We start from the raw sequence: 18635 nt of genomic DNA on the forward strand, positions 1-18635 counted from the left end.
GATATGTTGCTCATTTGAAACTTTTATCATCATGCAAAAAATTTTTTTAAAAATTGCTCTACAGGCTGTAGTAGCCATTCACATAAAAATACAATTTGAAATCAATGAAAGTACTACCAGGTTTGGCCCTGTTCATGTTACTCAGAGAGCAGGAATTGGTTTGATAGAGGGTCTTTCATATTCAAGATAATCTCAACGTATTTTTCAAAATAAGGAGTTAGATGCAGATGGTGCAGGGGCAAATCAATCAGCAGTGTGCTGTCAAATGGATCAGCTGTCATGCGCACAGCATTGGATGGAACACCAAGGTAATCCCCTACTCTTCAAAAATGAGCAAGGAACCTTCTACCTGCTTCCGAGGCAGGTTTAAAGTTTTGTCTGGAGGAGGGTCTCTCTCTTGCAGGGCAGCGTCTTCCTAGCCCAGAACTACAGCATTAGCAGTAGAAGACAGTGTAGTCTAGTATTTGAAGAAACCTAATCCTGACATTGGCTTGCTGGGTTATGAGACAAATCCATGTTCCATAGTATTCTAACCTGTAAAATGGGGAAATCTAACACCTGTGCAAAGTGCTCTGTAATCCCTGGGTGAAAGTTATTACCTATGGGTATCATTATTGACCCCAGTTCTGGTGTGGGCATGGAACGCACAATTCTATGCGTTAGGAGTATGAGCAACACCAGCTGCAACTGACACAAACCACAATTGGGACATTAGCTGACTATGAACAGAGGAAAGAAGCAGACCAGATTGAAACATCAATTCTGTTCACAAAATATATTTATTGTTGATACAGAGTGAGACATAATTTTCAATACTTGATAACAGTTGGTAGCATAACATGATCATAGGTTCCTGACAGAATGTAATTAAAGGCCATTTTACACCTTGCACTCCTTAAGTATTGGAGTGTTAACATGATTCCAGCAGAGGGCATGGCGAGGGAAAGGGGGACTTTTTGGTTACATAATCTTAGTAATAAGTTAGGCAAACATTCCTTCAATTGCATATAGAAAGGAAAAGTTCTTAACAACCAGCATTCAACACAGGCCCTATAGTATGTAGTAGCAATTGGCCAGTTCACATAGTGTCACCCTCCCCTGGGACACTAAGCATTACGTGCCCCTGGATTTGACTGCATGGAGTTACTGAGCAGATTCTACAATGAAATAGCAGCGTTTGGAGACAATTTCCCCTCCTCTAAGGTCAATGGGAGATATTTTTTCTTTACGTTTTTTCAATCACCAATAAGCGAGTTTTATGACGACTGAACAGCACCCTCGGATGTCTCATTTCTGATGTAATAAGATACAGGTCTTAGCTTTTCAAACGGCCACGCTGATTGAACTGTGATGGCTGCTGCTCTTGAAATGGCTCTTCCCGTTCTTCTCTTTATTGGTCTGCTCTGTAAATGGGCTGTCATCTTCTTGGAGAAAATGCCCTGCTGCTGGAATTAGAGTTGATGGCTTTTTGCTTGATTTGGACGTCGCCTTACCCTCCTCTACCAAGCATGCTCTGCTAAGAAAAGGGGAGGGAAAAGCACAGATTTCAACATTTAAAGCTACACTGGATGCTCTCTTAAATGTCAGCAACAACTACACACTGTTTGCAGGTTACCCATATTCAAGGGAAGATGTTGTAAAGCAAAAGTGTCAGCATATATGTAACCACAGTAAAAAGTTAGGGGACCAGGAAACAGAATGCATCAGTGCTGTAGACTCAATGAGCAGGACACCAAAAGTACACCGAAAAGCTGGAGGAAAAATTCCTTTTATCCTTCCTAACAGTATTGCCTATGGCTGCTAGCCATTTTAGGCCCCTTTAAAAAAAATCTGCCCTTACAATAAGGAAAAACTCATCCCCAAGGTCAGTAGGTTAAATCCTATTCCTAGGGTCTTTAAGATACCACCTTCCATCACATTTTAAAAATATCCCCCTCTATCCCCCGCAATTTCCTGGTGTCTGTGAGCCAGGATCAAACTAGCCTGGCTAGCTTTGAACATGTCACACTGACCACGTGCTCCACTGATCATTTTCCAGGCACCATCAGGCCACGCAGATGTAACAGCGTTGAAGTTTCATATTGTGTGGCTACCCCAAGTACTCCATTATCAAGAGTTCACAAGCTGCACTGATGTTCCTTCTAGCCCCACATCAGATATCTGTCAAACTCCACCAGCATACCCTGCATCTGGAAGTAACTCCACTTCAGTAACTTCTCCCTTAAAGTCGTCCCCGTTAACTTTGCTACATTGCTGATCAATTAGGGAACGTGCTTGTTTAAAGTTGTGCAATGCTTCCTTATAATGTTGTTTGGCAGCCGCCTGCTTTGCCCACTGCTTGCAGGAAGAGCAGCCCGTTGGAGCGAGCTGGGGAGGGGCTTGGCGCCAGGGTGGGCCGGCAGCCCCCCATCAGCCCCCTGCTCCCCTAAGATCCCTGTGTGGCAGCTGCCCAGCAGGCTATCGATTACTGGGCAGTTCAGGTGTCCCTCCCACCACTGCCCTGTGCTGCTCCTGCCCTCTGCCTTGGAGCTGCTCCCGGGGGCCTCCTGCTTGCTGGGGGGAGGGGGTGTTAGGGGTAGGGGAAAGAGGGTGTCCCCCCTCCCCCTGCTCCTGCACCCCATCTCCACAGAGCACAGTGCGGGGGGGGGCGGGGAATGGGACATGACAGGGCTCAGGACAGAGGGAGCTTGCTGGCAGCAGCTGCTGTCTCAGCTTGCTGATCTGCTTAAAAAGGCAATGTACTTAGAGTGCGGTCAGCGTACTTAAAGGAGCAATGTGCATTTTTCTCACACACAGGGTGGCTCTGTCTCCCATGCTGTCTCCCCTCCCTCCATTCATGATGCCTTGTAGAGTGTGAGTCTGCATTAACAACGTGTTAACCCTTGAGGGCTCAGCCGAGTTCTAATTCATCATTTAGCAGTAAGCCATTCCCTGGGAAATATCCCACCCTCTTATTCCACCACCTCAACCAAGCTTCACAATCATCATTTTGTGTGTGTGTGTGTGTATATATATATATATATAATTTTTGTCTGGTGAAAAAAATTTCCCCAGAACCTAACCCCCTCCCCCATTTACATTAATTCTTATGGGGAAATTGGATTAATTTAACATCGTTTCGCTTAAAGTAGCGTTTTTCAGGAACATAACTACAGCGTTAAGCGAGGAGTTACTGTACTGTACCAGGCAATGGGATCCACCATGGATATAGAGACCCGGATGGCTATGTTCCTAGGCTCGCTGAGGATTTCCTATTGCTATGGCCTGTGGGAGAGGAGGTTGGTGGAAACAAAAACATGTAGAGGTTCCAAGAGGTAAGGGAGGATAGGTACCTGGCTCAGTAAAGAGCATACCACTAAGTGGGAGTTGGTACTAGACTGGCCAGTGGCATGGTAAAAGCATGGTGGAAGCTGGTGGGCTTGGAGGTTAACCAGAAGGAATCTGTTGCTCCTAGTCCTTGGTGTCCAAAAAAGGTAGCAGTGGTAGGTGCGGGACTGTGAATCTTTAGGCCTAATTGAGGTCTGAGCCCCAAATGCAGGCCTTGAAAAGTTACATGGTCTGGTATGACAGGGGAAAAGCCAGGCTACCATCAGTTGGCAATTACTTTAGTAGTTTATGGTGGGACAAGGCAGAGTTTCCAGCTCACCAGTGGTGATTCGGGAGTTGAGAGCCCAGGAATTTAGAGATCAGGAGAGAGGTGGTTAACGAATGGGGGCTGTTCTCAAAGTGTGCATGTGTGTAGCAAAATAAAGGGAAAAGCTGTAGGTTGTCATTTAGAACTTTAACCACACTCACATGATACATTTATTATAGCTCAGAAAATAACCTGCAAAGAGCAGTTCTGGTGTAAGGAAAAGATTGCACTGAGGAGCAGTTCCTGGGTGGATCATTGCACCACAAGCGTATGTGTGAAACAAAGAGAACTGCCCCAATGATCACAAATATTGATCAAAACCCAGATTAAATAAATGAGGAGAAAGTAAGACAGGTGAGTTTTATATTCCTTAGTTGCTATTAGTAACAAAGCAAAGTAAAACTTTTATTAGTTAACAAAATATATAATCTAAATCTTTACAGCATCACCTAAGAGTTTTTTGCAGAACTGACAAAGGCTATTTTAGCGAGAAGGCTTCACTGCAGTGGTTGTATGAAAACTTGCATGTAACTGCTGTTGGTCTGAATATTAACATTGCATAAATTTAACACTGCATAAATTAACATAGGAAAATCTTAAAGGATCTGGGGAAAAGCTCTGTAAGTCACAATCTTAAAATTATTTCTTTTGCTTAGGATCCTGCTAACACTGAAATCCTGAAGGTGAGGAAAGAAATTGCAGGTATTGGCCCATCCACAGATTTTTGCCTGCAGCATTTCATCTCCACCCAGAAGGATGTGCTCTACGGCACCAAGAAGGTGGGATTGGTTGAGTGGGGGGTACTTTCTCCTGCTCAGCAATAAACAGCAGGGGCCCGCATAAACTAGGAACAAAACCTCAGAGGCTGAAAACTGTGGGCCGTCTCCTTTTGTTAAAATGATCTTAACAGATTGTGCAAACATAGTGGATCCGTTATCGCCGTGAACGAGGTTTCAGCCTGATTTTTGAATTATAGCTCAGTCATTGTCATGTATGCTGCCCCGTTCGCTCTTCTGGTTGGTTGCGAATGGCAGCACCGTGCTTTGCCAAGTCTTTACAGTATCAACTTAAATTCTGTAACTAGTATCACTGACGTTAAAGAATGAGAGAGTTGTTAGATCCTTTTGTCCACTTCCAGTCAGTTCAGGGCCATTCCCATTTATTTTATATGTGGCCAATCTTGTTCCGAGTATAACAAAGCAGTGGGGCTTCCACTATTTCCTTTGGAAGGCTGCTCTCTTCAAATCGCCCACTGGTCATTTTTGTTGCTCTTAACTCTCTCCTCTTAGCCAATATCCTTCTGGCAATGTACCTAGAGCTCAATGGAATGCTCCAGGTTTGTGGCACCATTGTGAGTGGAGGGACTATCACCAGCCTGCTCTGTGATGTGATTCTCATGTCTCATATGCTGCCCATTATCACCCCTATTTCAGTACCAATGTGGACACAAGAACAAATGGATATAAACTGGTCATCAGGAAGCTTAGACTTGAAATTAGACGAAGGTTTCTTACCATCAGAGGAGTGAAGTTTTGGAACAGCCTTCCAATGGAAGCAGTGGGGGCAAAAGACGTATCTGGCTTTAAGACTAAGCTTGATAAGTTTATGGAAGAGATGATATGATGGGACAGATCTTCAACTATTAATGGTAGATATGCCCAATGGCCTGTGATGGGATGTTATATGGGGTGGGATCTGAGTTACTACAGAGAATTCTTTCCTGGGTGTCTGGCTGGTAAGTCTTGCCCACATGCTCAGAGTCAAGCTGATCGCCACATTTGGGATCGGGAAGGAATTTTCCTCCAAGCCAGACTGGCAGAGGCCCTGGGGGTTTTTTGCCTTCCTCTGCAGTGTGGGGCACGGGTCACTTGTTGGAGGATTCTCTGCACCTCAAAGTCTTTAAACCACAATTTGATGACTTCAATATTTCAGACATAGATGAGGGGTTTGTTACAGGAGTGGGTGGGTGAAATTCTGTGGTCTGCGTTGTGCAGGAGGTCAGACTAGAAGATCATAATGGTCCCTTCTGACCTTAAAGTCTATGATTCTATTTCAGTATTACTGCTTACCTAGTTTCTCTCCCTCCAGCCAGAGCATCTGCAATCAAATTATTCTCCCCAAAAGCAGCAGCAGTTTTGTTAACTGCTGCCTATGTTTCTAATTTCTGTAAATTCTCTATTGGTCGTAACAGTTAGTCTCATTTTAATACCATGTGCTAATTTCACCAGTTTGCCGTTTCTTCTCACTCTTCCGAGTCATTAATGAAGGTGTCAAAGGAGAATGGTCCAAACAGTACTCCCTGAGGCACGTACCTCTTCCCCACTTAATAAACTGCCTTTTATTGCTACCTTTCGTTAAAGTCTTTTAGCCAGTTTTCACTCCACTTCTGTTTTCCCAGCCATGCTAAATTTAAAGAATTTTTCAATTCAGATTTTGTAGACAGTGTCAAGCGCTTCACTAAAATCCAAATATATCACATTTATTGCAGGGCTTGGTCAAATATGGCTTTATTCTGGTTACGAAGCACTATTAAGGTCCACTCTCTGCTACAAATTGGAATCATGATTGTAACTAGGCTGGGGGACAATGTTTTGTAACCAGGCTTTCTGGCAGTGATGTATTTGTAGTGTACGCTAGGCTAAGGCTTGATACCATATTTCAAAGTATTTTCAAACACAGCCTAACGTGGCTGTAGAAATTGCCTAGCACAGCTACAATTGTACACCTGTACTCAGAACCTGTGCTGTACAGACGGTGTCGGGGTGTAGTATGGATGAGACTACAACTTGAAAATGAGGACCGACTGGTAGCAATGGGGGAGTCTGTAGCGTAGGCAGGGTTCAGGGGGCTTTCCCAATGTCTCATCTATATCTACTCTGCATAGACTAATAACAGGGTGATAGAAATGCTGGTAGACAGTCTAGATTAATGCTCCCATTGTTACTATCACTGGTAGTACTGCAACAGTGAAAGGAATTTTTAAAAAATGCCGATGAGGACTCTGCCATAGCGTCTACCCTTAATGATAGTAATAAGTATCCTTCTCCCCCACTATTACAATAGTATGAACAATACACTTCTATTTATTAGACCAGCTTCCTAGGACTTCAGGTAAAGATTTACACATTTGAAGTCAAGATGTCAAACTCCTTAGTATTAGCAGCTCTCCGGGCTTTTCTCAGAAGGGGAGAAAAGACAAGATTGAGACATAAGATTACAGACAGGGAGAGAAATGAAGAGCATATTGAAGAAAGGGTGAAGTGATTATAAGCATGATAGGCAAGAAAGAGGAGTCAATAAATGCAATTTATGAAAAGCGCAGAGAATTCTCTGCCTGAGCATAAGTGCCCAGCTTCCCCACCTGGACACTGGATTAGTTAATTGGTTTTTAATATCTTGGTCTCGTTCCCCTAACAAGTTTTTTCCCCCTTTTGTTTTGCTTCTGGTAGCCAACACTAGTTAACATTTTGCTTCCTGAATCCTCTTTCTATTTATCCCCCTTAGCACACATTTTCATTTGTTAATCTTTGCTGTATATTACTATAATATTTAACACGGATTTCATAGTAATTGTACAGTTTTGGTAATAAGTAGGTAAAAAATCATTCTATTTACAGCTGTAACACATGAAGGATGAGAACTGCTGATCATTATGACAATGCAATTGTTGTTTCTGGCTGCAAATATTTCCGTCATAGAACGCTTCCCTGAGTCAGGTATATTAAGGTAGTAACTTGAATGAATCACCATTCTTGGAGCATGTATGAACGAGACTGAGAAATGGGCTTTAAAAAACCCCCCATTCTTGTGCAGGAAACATTTGCAACCACTCAAGAGGTTTGGCAAAAAATGGACACTTATTGCCCCCCACCCCCTTCTCCTCACCCTGCATCACAAGAGGATATGAGCATCTCCCAAACATGAATGAATTCATCCCTGTGAACACCCCTGTGAGGAAGGGAAGCATTGTTCATTGTTTATATTAGTTTACAACAGGCTTATACATGATTTAAAAATGTTAACAGAAGGTATTATAGATGATTATAAGCACATCAGTAGAAGGTATTATATATGGTTATAAGCAATCTAGAACTATTGATTAACCATTGACTAAAAGAACTACTAACACCCGTACCTATAAACATCCACAACAACATGCCGGAGAGGAAGATGCTTAGTTCAGATTTCAAAGCAGAAAGGCACTGCATGCCAGTAAGTGAAAATGTGGAAAAATTAAATATATGCAGATTAACAGGGTCTGGCTGGTATGCACCCTAAAGGGTAAAGGGAATTTAGCTAAAGCATTTACTGAACTCCAGGCAGTTATCTCTGAAGAGACCCAGAGAATTAAGGAGGTTCCAGAAGGCTGGAGAAAAAGCAAACCCTTTCCGGCTGGTGAGTGCCCCACTGGAAAAAATGCAGTCACACTTTTCGTGCTCAAGGGAGTGCAAGGAATGTAGTTGTGGTCAATGCCTGCATGGCGGTCCAAAGCTTCTTGCATTTCCTGACACCTTATGTGCCTGAGCAGGGCTCAGTCATAATCTGCCCCAAAATAATAAATAAAATGGCATTAGGTTTGGCAAAGGAAAAAGACTGGGTATCATGAAAAATTTCATTAGCAGTGAGATCTGTTAGACTGTGGAATATCAAGGGACGTGTGGGAGCACAATTGCTTAGTGCATTTATAACTGGATACGAAGACGCTCAAGAGAACACACTGGAGGGAACAGCCCTGCATTCCTAGAGGAAATAGAAAAGGTGACCTAATTGGTCCTTTCCATTTCAGATCTTTATACTAACTGTATACTACAGTGAATCACGTTTGGTTGGGACTACTCATTCACCATAAGAAATTAACCACCAAATGAAGTGGGGAGCTTCTCTAAAAACGTAAAAAATTCCATAACTTGGATCCCTCCCCACACAGTGCAAACATACTGCAGCTGTTCGGGTGGAGGCCTTTCTTCCAGCGTTGCTAATCCACCAGGGAGTCCTATTTCAAAAGGAATACACTAACTACATGGACAAAGGATTACAAGGATGGAAAGAGAGAAGTTTATTAAGCGTTGCCAATCTCAGATGGTACGGGTTGTTTTAGCACCGCAACACAACGGTGACTATTTGGCTGGATTGAGATTCCACAGCAGCAGACCATTAGCATATTAATACCAATAAAGACAGCCGTAGTACAAATAAAGCTGCACTGACCCAGAGTTACTGTCAAAAGGCTGAAGTGAATGGATATGGTGAAACTCTTGCTAGTATTCACTACAGGTGTAACGAACTATAATAAAGGAAACAAGGCTACATTATCAGTATGAGAAGAGTTTGCTAAAACACTGGAGCAGGAGCGCTGATGTTTTCCTTTCAACTACTGGAGTTCACCAACATTAAAAATTGAGATCAATGGTCTTATTTAAGCACTTGCTTTTATACATATAAAGCAGTGGGGTGTGTGCATTGCTCCCATTGATTTCTTCAAAGACAGAGAAATTCACAGATTCTAAGGCCAGAAGGGACCACTGTGAAAATTCAGTCTGACCTTCTGTATAACACAGGCCATAGATAACTCCTGTCTGAACCACACATATAGCTTTTAGATTAGACCAATATCCACCCTTGATTTAAAAATTGCCAATGATGGAAAATCTACCACAACTGTGGTAAATTGTTCTAAAGGTTAATTACTCTCACAGTTAAAAATGTACACCTTCCTTCTAGTCTGAATTTGTTGAGCTTCAACTTCTAGCCACTGATCTTTGTTATACCATTGTTTGCTAAACTGAAGAGCCCATCGTCAAATATTTGTTCCCTGAGTAGGTCCTTACAGACGGCAATCAAGTCACTCTTTAACTTTCTCTTTGTTAAGCTACATAGATTGAGCTCCTGGAGTCTATCACTGCAAGACATGCTTTCTAATCCTGTAATCATTCTTGTGGCTCTTCTTTTAACACCTCCCTCCCACCAACATTCTTCTTCAATTGTGGATACCAGAACTGGACCGTATTCCAATAGCTGTTGCTCCAAGGCCAAATACAGAGGTAATAGAACCTTCCTATTCCTACTCAATATTCTCATTCATGCATCCAAGGATTGCATTAGCCCTTTGGCCACAGTGAGAGACTGAGAGCTCAAGTTCAGCTGATTACCCACCACGATCCCCAGGTCTTTTTCAGTCACTGCTTCCCAGGATACAGTCCCCTGGAAGTAAGACCTAAGTTCTTTGTTCCTAAATGTACAACTTTACATTAGCCATATTTAAAATGCATATTGTTTGTTTGTGCCCAGCTTACCAAGAGATCTTCATCATTCTGTATCAGTGACCTGTCCTCTGAGCATGGAATACGTCCCTTGGTACTTACATTGGAGAAGGCCCCAAACCAAGACCCCAGAACTGAACCATCATGAAATATTGTTATGTTCAAAGAACTGAACCCAAGCTTAGAGGCTTGAGTTTATCTCTAATTTAAACATATACTGTGCTCATTTCTAGCCTCTTTCTCCTATGCTGCGCTAATATGTCAATACAACTAAGTGTGGTGAGTCAGCGAGTAGTACCCAAGTGCTTCAGTTACTAGTATAGCTGCAGGTTTGGTTGCTTGTTAGTGTACATAAAGAGCTGCACTTTCACAAAATAAAATACCCAACTGCCACACTATTACGATGTGTATACATCAAAGACCCCTAAAAACTACACCGTGCAGTTACAAGCCAGATACAAAAAAGGAATGTTAAATCACTGGCTTTTGAAAGGAGTCACAGACTTTTAAACAAATCTATTATATTTTGCAACTATTCATTTAAAAAATCCTTCAGACATAAGTGGCTAATCAAACTTTTATAGAACACCCGAAGTTTACACTATATGGTAAAATTATAATGCTAGCAAATTAGGCTGCAAAAGGATAGGATAAGCAGGTTACAATGCCACATTCTGGGAGTTGGTTGTACATCAAAAATCAAAACTTCCTACAATCTGACTGGTTTGCTGGCCAGTTTAAGACATGCGTTAACTTGTTACTGAAATGGGTGATGTTATGGGTTGGAATTTTATGACAAAAATACCACTCAGATGAATCCGTTTATCTTGCAGCTAAAATCGTAGGTACGAGGAAACATTTGCTAACTGTAATGTCTATTACACTGTGGAACAGTCTCCCAAGGGAAGTTATGGAAACACTTTTGCTTGAGTAATTTAAAATTGGACTCTACAAAGCACATGAAAACATACTATTAGGAACAATCCTGCATTGGCAGGTGAAAAGGATTAACAAGATGATCCAACAGTTTTTTCCATTTTATTTCCATAGGCCATTCAGTAGCTGCATTCTTCTACCCACCTGTTTGGCATGATTGACACAATGAAGGTATTGGCTGGCTAGTGCAGAGCAGCTGAGGGTCTCATGTGAGTTTTGCTGATAACATTGGAGAATCTTACTCTGCAGATCAGCACAGATCGGATGAGACTCGTATCGCCTGGGGAAAGAAAAACAGAACAACATTTTACAGTTTCCGACTGAGAAAGATTTCATGAGGGCTTTATCCAGCCGTTTTGTTAAAAGTAAACCAAATAGTAAAAGTGAAGGAAAATTTTGTAGAGTTAGGAAGGAAAGCTGCTTCCAGACTATACTGTGCTTTTACCTGAATAACATAAAATACAAGTGCAAAAGGGAGCTATAAACTATTAGGACCAGAGACCAGCTACATCTTCTAGATTCAACATTCAGTTCTAGTTTTTAGAGACTCTAACACCCAATTTACTTCACCTGCGCATAGGTCTCTAATTAAAAGGCCCCAAAGCTACTAAACAGGCCTGGTTTCACCTACAATAAGAATAAGTTACAGAAAGAACCACAAGGTAAGTCAAGCCTCACCAATGCATATCTCTGTGACATCTTAATACTTCTGCTGGTCATGTTGTGCCTGTGTGCATAGGACAGGCAAGGAATGCTATCTTATTGGACCTGGCCCACAGAGCACATAAAGGACCCACTATTGCCACCAGATGAGGGAGATGACCTTTTGCTCAAATGATATCCTGTTATTTTTAGAGCTCAAGGCTCCAAGTTCTAAGCCCAATTCCCTGGTATGTATGTGATTTAAATAAGAATTTTGTCTGTTTTCTTCACTGTATGGGATTCGTGACACTTGCATCAACCTCTCTTGTTAACGCAATGTAGCCATTATCTTCAATGGGAGCTGTGGGAATTGAACACATCTCAGGACCAGTCTTTTAAAATGTAAGCTGTTTTGGGCAAGTATCTTGTCATCTTGCCCTTATCCATGAAGTGCTATCCATGCCCTGTAGCGCTGCAGAATCAATAAATAATTCCTGAGCTCTAAGCACGGCTCAGACACAGACACCCTCTGTAAACCTGTGCAGGTCAAACTGTCACTATTTCCCCATCTGTAAAATGGGGGTGGAATGCATGCCTACCTCAAAGCTAAGAATGTTTGCAAGGTGCTTTCAAGATGAAAAGTGCCAAGTATTATTAGACTGACTGGCGACCTGGGTGTGTTAATTGTAAAAAAAGGCATTTCTATGGCATTCATCACTACAGCATAAAGCCAAATGATGTTTTTTAAACCCAGTAGTAAAATGCTTTTTTATTAACTATAAATAAACACAGCTTTAATCATCATATGATTCTTCTACTTTGAAGACTAATATTCATTTTATGTGCATATATAGCATACTTAACTCGTCTTCCAGTTAGTTCTTCAAGGAACCTGAAACTGGCTGCTCAAATATACATTCCACAATACATTATTTTCAGCTCAATAACGTTAAAAAAAAAAAAGACTCATCAAGCCAGAGTATCCTCAGATGAACATTTGGCTCCTTATTTGCTGTTTGGCCTAGGCAGCTCTACATTGTACTAGAGTATGAAAGTAAACTGCAATGCACAATACTGTTCCTTAGGGACATTTGCTTCTTGGCAGCCTCTCAAGATGTAGTACCAAAAAAAAAAAAAAAAAAAAAAAAAAAAAAAAAAAAGGTTAAATCTCCTTGATTTTACAGTATATGCCCATATAAAACATCTCTCTCTTATACTCTCTTCATCCAGTACCTTACATCTCCATGAAACACCTAAAACAGAATTTAAATCCAGTCCCATTACAATCTTACATTCTTTATGATCTGAAAATTCAGACTTTGTGGATTCTTATGGATGACGATTTTCCCTTAATCCTGTCTCTGCTGATACTAGCAAGCATTTTAGAGGCTATTGTACATCAGAATGTATGACCACAGAATGTTGTACACTGACTGATTAGAATGAGGTCTTTGGCTGTATCAATATCAAATAAAATGTGAGGGGAAGCACAGCATATGCTCCTTACAGACTTATGACTCACCACTCTGATGATTCTGTTTCTATCAAGATTCATAGATTCCAAGGCTAAAACCAATGCTCATTTTACCTGACTGAAAGCCTACTCTGGACTGATAATCGAATCAGTTAACAGAAAATAAAGACATACATACACATGCATTGACCTAACCCTGCCTTAATTCACAAATGACTTTAAAAGTCTGCCATGTATTGTGTCCCATATAAATTGGGAGGTTGGGGGAAGGAAGGAAGAAAATGGTTCTTTATATTTTCATTATGTAAATTTGTCTAAACACTATTTCAATAGTTTTAGGCCACAGACAAGCTTTTGTTTGTTTTTTTGAGTCATGCTATTAGCAACACAGTTCAAAGCCCATAAATTATTTTTTATTTGAAATGTGTCCAGGTATACTTTTATGCTGCTGTCAGTACTACAGCACTTCAGGGCCTTTGATTTTCTGTCTGTTAATCACTTGTTTTCATAATGTTTTTAAAAAAGGACCTGCATCCACTGCCAAGCTCCTCAGACATTCGAACCTGGTATTTATGGGAGCTCAATGCGAACAGGTGCAGTTCCTTGAGTAGACCATGGCCATTTGCTTGGATTAGTCTGCTCAGGAAGAACACTGGATCTGTACTGATCTGCTATGCTTGTTATGCTACCCTAATGCACTGTTTTCACTTTTGATAAATGTCTAAATGAGATACTATCTAACATTAGGTGGCCATAAAACACAAACTGTGGTACCTTCCATTTGGAAAGAGATTCCAAGATGCTTCCAATGTGCATACTGGTAAGTCTGCCATACAGTTACCAACTGATTTCTGAAGAGGAATGCACTCTCTCCTTATGATGTACAGAACTGCTGTTAGGTGGGCATCACAGAAAGCAAATGGCAAGACAACTCCTTGGAAGGGAAACTAAGTATCTACCTATAAGGGAAGATTTTCTAAGGTTTTATAAAAGTGGTTAAGGGCCTGGTGGGTTTGACTGAAGAGGAAAGGTTAAAAGAGTTAAATGATGAAAATACTAATGAAGTGATACCTGTAATGTATCTTCATTAAGCAATTAATGTATGTATTTCAGGGTTGTTTTTTGTTATTGTTTTTTTACAGCGGTCATCACCATTGTGGCTTAAGAGACCACCACATAATATCCACCCTAATCTACTGTTGATAAATATGTCCTACCTCTGTTAGACCACCCTGTTCAGAAAAAGAGTTTTATGATTCTTAGCCACTCATGATTTACTGTATCTAGGGGGTGTGAAGGCACTAAGGAAGGAGAAGAAGTGTTTAGGGTAGTCCAAGGAGATATAATGAGAAACAAAGGTGTTAAATTAAGAAAAGGTAAATTTAAGATGACCATCAGGAGAAACACATCCTGACAGTGAGATCTATTATACTGTAGAACAATTATCCACAGGAAGTGCTGGAATCTTCATCACTTGGGACAGTCACAATGAGACCAGACAAAACAACAGAAAAAATATAACGTAAAGAACAGTCTCTTGCCTGGTAAGGGGATGAGCTGGATAGCTTAATAAGTCTTTCCCACCTCTAACAGATGCGATTCCATGACTACTTTAAGAAAATAACACATCCAAGAGATTTAAAATAGAAAGTTGCTGGTTTTCATGGCAAAAATCAGAATGAGAAACAGGCTGATCTAGGCAGTCCATTATATGGAACAACTGCAAGAATTTGTTTTTGAACTTATTACTGTATTACTTCTTGATCTGCTTTTGCTTTCCTAGCTGCCCCTTAAGCACCTGACATGCTAAGAGAATGCTTCTGTGTATGAGAGTACGCCTTAAAGGATGCCATTCACCCACCCTTTCAATAAAGCTGATGTAATGGAAGTTGGTAAAGATAATAAAATGAAAACAAAAGAGAGAATAAGAGGTTGTTGTTTTTTAAATTCACATTCTATGCTATGGGATGAAGAAAATATTTAATGAAAGGGACTTTTCTTTCTATCTATCTATATAGCTACCTATCTAGTCTTTCTCAAAGAACTTAGCTCATTATAGTCCCAGGGGCTCCAAGAAAGGAACCCTTTAGAATCTTCAAACAAAATGTCAACCAAAGAGGAAATCTGAAGCCAGCATGGTAAGCTACACAGTGTTGTAATAAAATGGGCATCCTGAATGGAAGAATTTGAATGACTGATGAGTTTCCAACTGTGCAGGTAACTGGTATGATCCCATACGATGAGGAATCAGACAATTGTCAGAAGAATGTAAGAGCACACATTGAAACATACAGGATACACAGATTTCTCAGGTCATGGAGTTGCTCTTTAGCTTTAGGCCTCTCAACAATAAGGCACATATTTATGTGTGTATATATATACAGACAGACAGACACACACACACACACGCACACTTATCAGGAAGTGAAACATGTAGTTTCCAGTTGAAACTGCAGGGAATTTAGAGGGACATGAATCCAGTTAACAAAACTGGATTTTTGCCCAGAAGACTTGATTTATCACCATCTCTCATAAAAGAAGTGCCATTGGATCTTAATGGACAGAGGTGGCCAGAGCCTCAGTTTTATTCCTCATTCAAATGCTGGCACCTTCCAACAACACTTATTATCATTATTATTATTTGTATTACTCTACTGCCTAGGAATCCTTGTCAAGGCCCAGGACCCCACTGTGCTAAGTGCGGTACAAACAGAACAAAAAGATGCTCCCTGCCCTAAAGAGTTTATAATCTAAGTATAAGGCAAGAGACAAGAGATGGATACTGACAGATGGGGGAGTACATGGACACAATGAGACAATATTGGTCAGCATGACAGGGAGTGGAGTGGTCTCCACACACCAATAGCTTTACTGTTATCTATTTTTTGCAAGCATCATGTAAAAGATATTTGAGGGTGGATAATGAGGTGACTTTTCAGATGCTGACAGAAAGCGTGAGGGGAAACTCAGAGGAAAGCACGATGGTGCTTGTTAGAAAATTTAAGATGAGGGTAGGGCTGATGGTGGCTGGCATCATGGGCCAAAAGAAGGCGGGAAATGACATCTCGATAGCGAATGAGAGATGATAGGGATAGGGTGGGGATAGGCCATGAAGGGCTTGAAAGTGAGGACAAGGAGGAGGAATTCTATAGTATACCTATGGCCCTGTGTAAATTGCATTTTTATTATTAATTATTATTATTATAATGCTTTTAAAATTCACAGCAGCATCACAGGTGTTTGAATTTAATGGGATACGCATGGTGCTGAGTCATCCCTCCCACCCCGAACTGATTTTTCCACTATCAAGGAGGACGAAGCAGGCATCCTAGCTTTCACCTAAATGCTGAGGCAGTGCCTGCTTGTGGGGAGTTAGCGGGCCGGTCCCACCTCAGTGGGGATAGGGAAGGCTGCAGGAGGTCTCACTACATGGCGCCACCCATCTACCCCACCCTGGCCAAGGACAGAGATTGGAGCTCGGCTTACTTCTTATTCAGCTCCAGCCTCAGTCCCTGCTGCTTCTGCTTCCTGGCCAGCTGGGTGGGGCCCCCTCAGGCACCTGCTCATGCTCCAAGTGGTAGATCCTGGTTTCAGTACCTCACCAGCCAGCACTTTGGTTCCAGATCACCGTGGGCCAGGCTGGGGTTCCAGATCACGTGCACTGTTAGCCCTACCTCCATCTCCCTGCTAGCAGGGCAGGAAACTAGCACCATCATGAGCTGCTGAAGTGGCCCAATACCATGATTTTTCCAACAGCAGGGAGGTAGAAGCAGATGTCTCTGCTTTTGCCTCCCCGCTGTTGGAAAAATAACAGTATTGGGCTTAATTTAATAATTTCTGTGCAACCCTTGAAATCGTGATTTTCATAGGGCCTTAGTTATAACCTTATCTTGACAGATAAAGAAGGACTGATCACAGAACAAAAAATTAGTGGTGGTACTAGGTACAAGTCATCATAACTTGATCACATTTGTTATGTGCAAGCAGAACCTGAAGCCCAAACTAGGAATGCATATACGTGGTGATTTAAAAGGCCAGTTTCACAAAGCGGACAACAATTATAAGCCAAACCAGGTGAGAGAGAGAATTTCAACAGAAACATCTGAATGATAGCTGGGAACTGTTTAAGCAAATTTTACTAGATGCCACAAAAGCCACAATAAAGAAGGTCACAATGATTAAAAAACTGTCTTAGAGGGGAAGTGAAGGAAGTTATTAAAAAAAACCAACAAAAAACAACATAACAAATGGAAGAAAGGGGAAGTTGATAGTAATGACTATAAACCAGAAGCTAAGAATTTGTAGAAAATTGATAAAGGAAGTAAAAGGACACAAGGACAAAAGGAAATCCAGGGCCGTCCTTACCCATACACAAACCATGCAGCTGCGTAGGGCAGTGCCCTGCACAGCTGCATGCTGCTCCAGCCCCTGCTCCGGCTCTTCCCCAGGCCCCCGACCCTGCTCTGACCCAGCCCCGCCTCTTCCCTGCCCCAGCCTCCCCTGAAGATTGCAGCCAGGCCTGACCCTGCACTCACAGCATGGTAAGCAGAGCAGCCTGGGGACCCAGGCCTCCACGGGTGGGGAGGTGGGGGCTGGCCACTTCCTGCGGGAAGTGGAGTGATCCAGCCCCAGCCTGCTCCACTCCCTTGGCTCCTACGCTTGGGGGGGAAGGGAGGACCCACCCCCCAACACTCGCCAGTGGTGCGGCTGGGAGCCAGGGGAGCGGAGCAGGCTGGGGCCGGGTCACTTCACTTCCCACAGGAAGTGGCCAGCTCCTGTCCCCCACGGAGGCCTGGAGACAGCCCCCACTCCCCTGCGGAGGCCTGGGGGGGGCTGCGTAGGACACCAGAATAGCTAGGGATGACCCTGGCAAAATCTATCAAGAGTTCTTATTATCCTGAACTATATTAGGGAAAAAAATTCCTCAGAATGGCATTGATACAATACTAGATGGAAATGGTAGAACAAGCCATAATAATGCAGAAAAGGAAGAAGCGTTCAATAACATTTCTGTTCTGTATTTGGGAAAAAAAAACATATAGTCAGATCATGCCATCTTCCATTCCAATAGTAACTCAGGATGAAGTTAAACTGCAGATACTGAAGGTAGACATTTTTAAATCAGGAGATCCAGATGACTTGCAGCCAAGAGTTTTAAAAGAGTTGGACAAGGACAATTAATGTTCAGTTTTCAATAACTCTTGGAACACTGGGAAAATTCCAAAAGTCTGGAAGAAAGCTAATGTTGTGCCAATATGTAAAATGGGTAAACAAGACGACCTGGGTAGTTATAGATCTATCAGCCTGACTTTGGCACTGGGCAGAATAACTGAAAGGCTCATAAGGAACTCAGTTAAAGAATTAGAAGAGATTAATATAATTAATGTCAATCAATATGGATTTATGGAAAATAGTTCCTGTCAAATTGGAAATCCTTTTCTGATGAGATTACAAATTTAGTTGATAAAGGTAAGAGCATTGATGTAATAAACTTCTGTAAGGCATTTGACTAGGTATGCCTGAAATTTTGATTAAAAACAGAATACAAAATTTACATGCACACATTAAATAGATTAAAAACTGACTAACTGACAAGTCTCAAAATCTAATTGTAAATGGAGAATCATCATGGAGCAGATATATTTCTAGTGGCGTCCCACAGGGATCAGTTCTTGCCCTTCTGCTATAT

At 41.7% G+C, this 18635-nt stretch overlaps 1 protein-coding gene across 2 annotated transcripts in view; it reads right to left on the reverse strand.

Moving 5' to 3' along the window:
• Positions 1 to 748: 748 nt before the first annotated feature.
• The window catches only part of CHCHD3 (coiled-coil-helix-coiled-coil-helix domain containing 3), a 248719-nt gene continuing 230832 nt past the window's right edge, over positions 749 to 18635 (reverse strand). The window contains exons 7-8 of one of the 2 annotated variants that reach the window (XM_073328860.1): positions 10975 to 11110; positions 749 to 1513 (exon numbers count right to left, since the gene is read on the reverse strand). In XM_073328860.1, the coding sequence (XP_073184961.1) occupies positions 1490 to 1513; positions 10975 to 11110 (160 nt within the window). In that variant the 3' untranslated portion in view covers positions 749 to 1489. Of the gene's footprint in view, positions 1517 to 10974; positions 11111 to 18635 lie in introns of both variants that reach the window. The other variant, XM_073328859.1, reaches the window with a different exon arrangement.

This window comes from Lepidochelys kempii, chromosome 1 (assembly GCF_965140265.1).
Source record: "Lepidochelys kempii isolate rLepKem1 chromosome 1, rLepKem1.hap2, whole genome shotgun sequence".
Taxonomy (NCBI): Eukaryota; Metazoa; Chordata; order Testudines; family Cheloniidae; genus Lepidochelys; species Lepidochelys kempii.